This window comes from Acyrthosiphon pisum, chromosome A1 (genome assembly GCF_005508785.2).
Source record: "Acyrthosiphon pisum isolate AL4f chromosome A1, pea_aphid_22Mar2018_4r6ur, whole genome shotgun sequence".
Taxonomy (NCBI): Eukaryota; Metazoa; Arthropoda; class Insecta; order Hemiptera; family Aphididae; genus Acyrthosiphon; species Acyrthosiphon pisum.
Genome location: NC_042494.1, coordinates 152,910,507 through 152,914,001, shown reverse-complemented (window position 1 = coordinate 152,914,001; position 3,495 = coordinate 152,910,507). Strand labels below are relative to the sequence as shown.

The following is a 3,495-nucleotide window of genomic DNA, read 5'->3' as shown; positions in this document are numbered from 1 at the left end:
CCAACATTTTATTGTATTCATGTCACTACACAAAACAAATTTTTTATAGGTATATATATTATTTTGTAAATGGAGTTTTTTTCTGTCAATAACGATAATAATAATAATAATAATAATAATAATAATATAGATAATCGTCTTGGTAGGTCACACACTAAACCCAGTAATACAGGTAGGTCACATACTAAATTTGATTTTCAACCGGTAGGTCACATACTAAACGAATACCCAACAGAGTGTATGTGGTTCAATTTGCAACAGAACTGTATAACTATGATCAGATGTTTGGGGGATCAATCAAAAACAGGTTACGCTTAACAGACGCAAAATGGTCCGCCGCCCAGTCATGATCTTATTGTGCGGCGAGTATAGTTACGAGAGTTATTTCACTCTGTGAGAATATAAGCTGCTATAAATACATTATAATAAAGCATTACTACCACAGTACCACGGTAATAATAAGCCTTACACATCTCCTTGGTAAATTCCCTTTCCCCCAATATGTCACAATAGTTACACGACAATTCATCCTCATTAGATCTGACACGAGCTATGGTCATAAATTACACTTTATTTATATTAGTTTAATAGTATAATGATATAAATTAAAAAGCACTGCTTTCATTTCAATAGTTGAAAATGTTAAGCTGTAATTAAAATATAAATAATATTATGTATTCAATAGTTTAATTTAAAAATCTAGGTTAGTAAAATGTTAAATAAAACAAAATAAAAAAGTATCGTATCAGGATAAAAATTCATTTTTACACATCTTTGTACTCTATCTAACCTATCATAATGAATCATCTATACTCAAAATGTTCCCCACCTAAAATCATTTTTTTTTTTTTTATTATAATGTTAACATTTTTCAAATAATTGCATTTTATTAATTTAACAAAAATTAAATAGTCAGAAGTAGTAACCTCACATAACATATTTTTTTCACTCAAAAAATTGCATTAACCATGACATGGTCTTGTCATATCTTGCCAGGATAGAAAAAATTCAGTTTACACAACTACAAGTTGAAAAGGGATTTAAAGTTGTTTTAACACATATATTTGTAAAATAACAATGTAATTTAAATATATTTTGGTTTTCTTCCAAGATAATTATGTATGAATAGCAGTGGCGTATATAGGGGCTAGGCCCCCTAGGCCAGAGCCCATAGTGAAAATATAGGTTAAATTAAAGCATTTCAAGTATATCTACACTGTTTACAGTTTTTCACCATGATTAATTTAGCCGGTTGATAAAAATCGTTTTTGAGGAATCACAAGGAGATGACTGTCAGGACTTACTTTGATGACTTTGATGTTAAATTCACAGTTAGATACTTGATATTAAAATATATACATATGGAATTGTCAATATTTTTAAAAAAGAATTAAAAAATTAATTTTACATAATTATAAAATTAAATTGCACAATTTTTATTTGTATTGTATATATGTCATAATTATTATAACCACTCAGCTCCCTAAAATATGTATAATATTATGGCTATGTTAGTCGTGCTTAGCTTGAATAGTGATTAATTGCCAAAATGGGCCCATAGTGAAAATTATTTGTTTATACGCCACTGATGAATAGTGTAATATACACCAGCTGTAATAATGCTTATTCGATTAAGACTAACTAATACCATTTAAGACTTATAGAACTAAAGATCTCTGAAACACAAATGATAACTGAGTGAATATAACATCAGAAAAAGAATTATTTAAGGGCATTGGAGCCGGTGCATTATTAGTACAAAAACAAGTCTTACAGGAAGACCAAAGAACTCTCATGCCTTGTAGAATAGACGGGTTTTATCAATTTTTTTTATTTAAATGAGAATATTTTGCAGGACAGATCAAAGCCTGATTTCCAAAATTATAATTATAGAAGCTAAAATATGCATTTAAAAAATGCACAATATTTGATATTTTTTAAACGTATTTTTTTAGCTCTATTTAAAGTAAAATAAAGATTTGTGCTTTAATCAGACCTGGAAAAGTTTTAGTTTCAGATAAAAAAATATCAGAATCAAACATATCAATAAGGCATGAGAGTTTTTCCCGTGTGAAGTCATTTTTGTTGACATAATACACCGTATTAACTACCCATAAATAGGTATCGGGCAGTAGATTAGTGGAACAGTATTATAATTAAGGCAACAATTAAAATATAAAATATAATTTTCAAATTCTATAGAATTGCAGGAAAATTGAAAAACCAGCACTTAAATACATTTATTAATATGTGGCATAAAATTATCAGATAATGTCCCACTTTCATATTAAAACCCACCAAATAAATTATAGCCAAAATAGTCCCCTTGAGAGATTGAAGAAGTTGGGAAATGAATATGGTTTGGACTTTTTCTATTATTAATATTGTGTTGGTGAATTTCGTCTTTAAATTAAATAATCATTTAAGCTAATAATTTATTTGTTACTATTTTATGTAAAGTTTAATTATTTAGCATTATTTCTATGTCTATTCAATAAATATTGTTTATTTTTATTTACTTATGCCATGTATTATTCATTATTACTGTACTTGAGCCATATGGTGTTTATCTTAATAAAATAAAATAAAAATAAATAAATAAATGTGGTAGTATACAGTCAAAATTTATAATGAATTAGATCAAAAAAAATTTAATATTTATCACCTACAAATGACAAAGAAAAATTTACCGTAGGAAATTAAATGGTCTAGTGATGTCAAAAGTCTAAAAAAAAATGGCAATTATTATTTTTAGTCAATAGTCATTAACATTAACTCAAAGTAACCCCAAAAAAACAAAAGTAATTTATAAATAAGATAAAATATCAATAAGATCTTGTTACAAATCATCTACTTCATTCATTGGTTGGCACATGTTAGTATGTAGGTACTTAACATTTGTTAACAGTAGCTATAAATACATACCTGAGCTTGTTTATTGGGTTCTAAACGTAGCAAACATCCAATCTGTTGAGTTTTTGTATGAACAATACCAGCACAAACAAAATTGTCAGGATTTGGATCAATGCCATCGAGTAATTGCATACCAAATCCAGAAAGTTTTGTCCTTGTTGATACTTGATCCATTGGCTGTGATGCCTTGAAGATTTTTTGGGACTTTTGAGGATCGTGATTACTAAAAAAATTAAATTAAATTAAAATAAATTCATAAAAACCATATACAGTATGTAATCGCTTATTGATAACACTCAATATCTTTGAATAGGGCAATGCAATTTTAATTCTGTTCTCTGTTTGGTTGTTATGACATAAGAATACACTTTTTGATGGCCTATGAATTTGTTTAACTTAATTAGACTTGCCGCATGCGCAATACAACTTTTTTTTTTCTTAAATGACAACCACTTGTTTTGACTACTTATTTTTTTCGCTTAATTTTTTAATGCATTTTGGTAATTGAACCAACTTTCTAAGTCCAAAATTGACCAAGTTACGGCCAATTAAAATACGCGTAATTTTCAGCTATTTTCATTG

General features: G+C 27.7%; 1 protein-coding gene across 1 annotated transcript in view; it reads right to left on the bottom strand.

Annotated features, from left to right (window-relative positions):
• Positions 1-3,495, bottom strand: part of LOC100164479 (AP-2 complex subunit alpha) — an 11,746-nt gene that overhangs the window by 1,739 nt on the left and 6,512 nt on the right. The window contains exon 19 of the mRNA XM_003240089.4: positions 2,926-3,136. Coding sequence (XP_003240137.1) covers positions 2,926-3,136 — 211 coding nt within the window. The remainder of the gene's footprint in view (positions 1-2,925; positions 3,137-3,495) is intronic.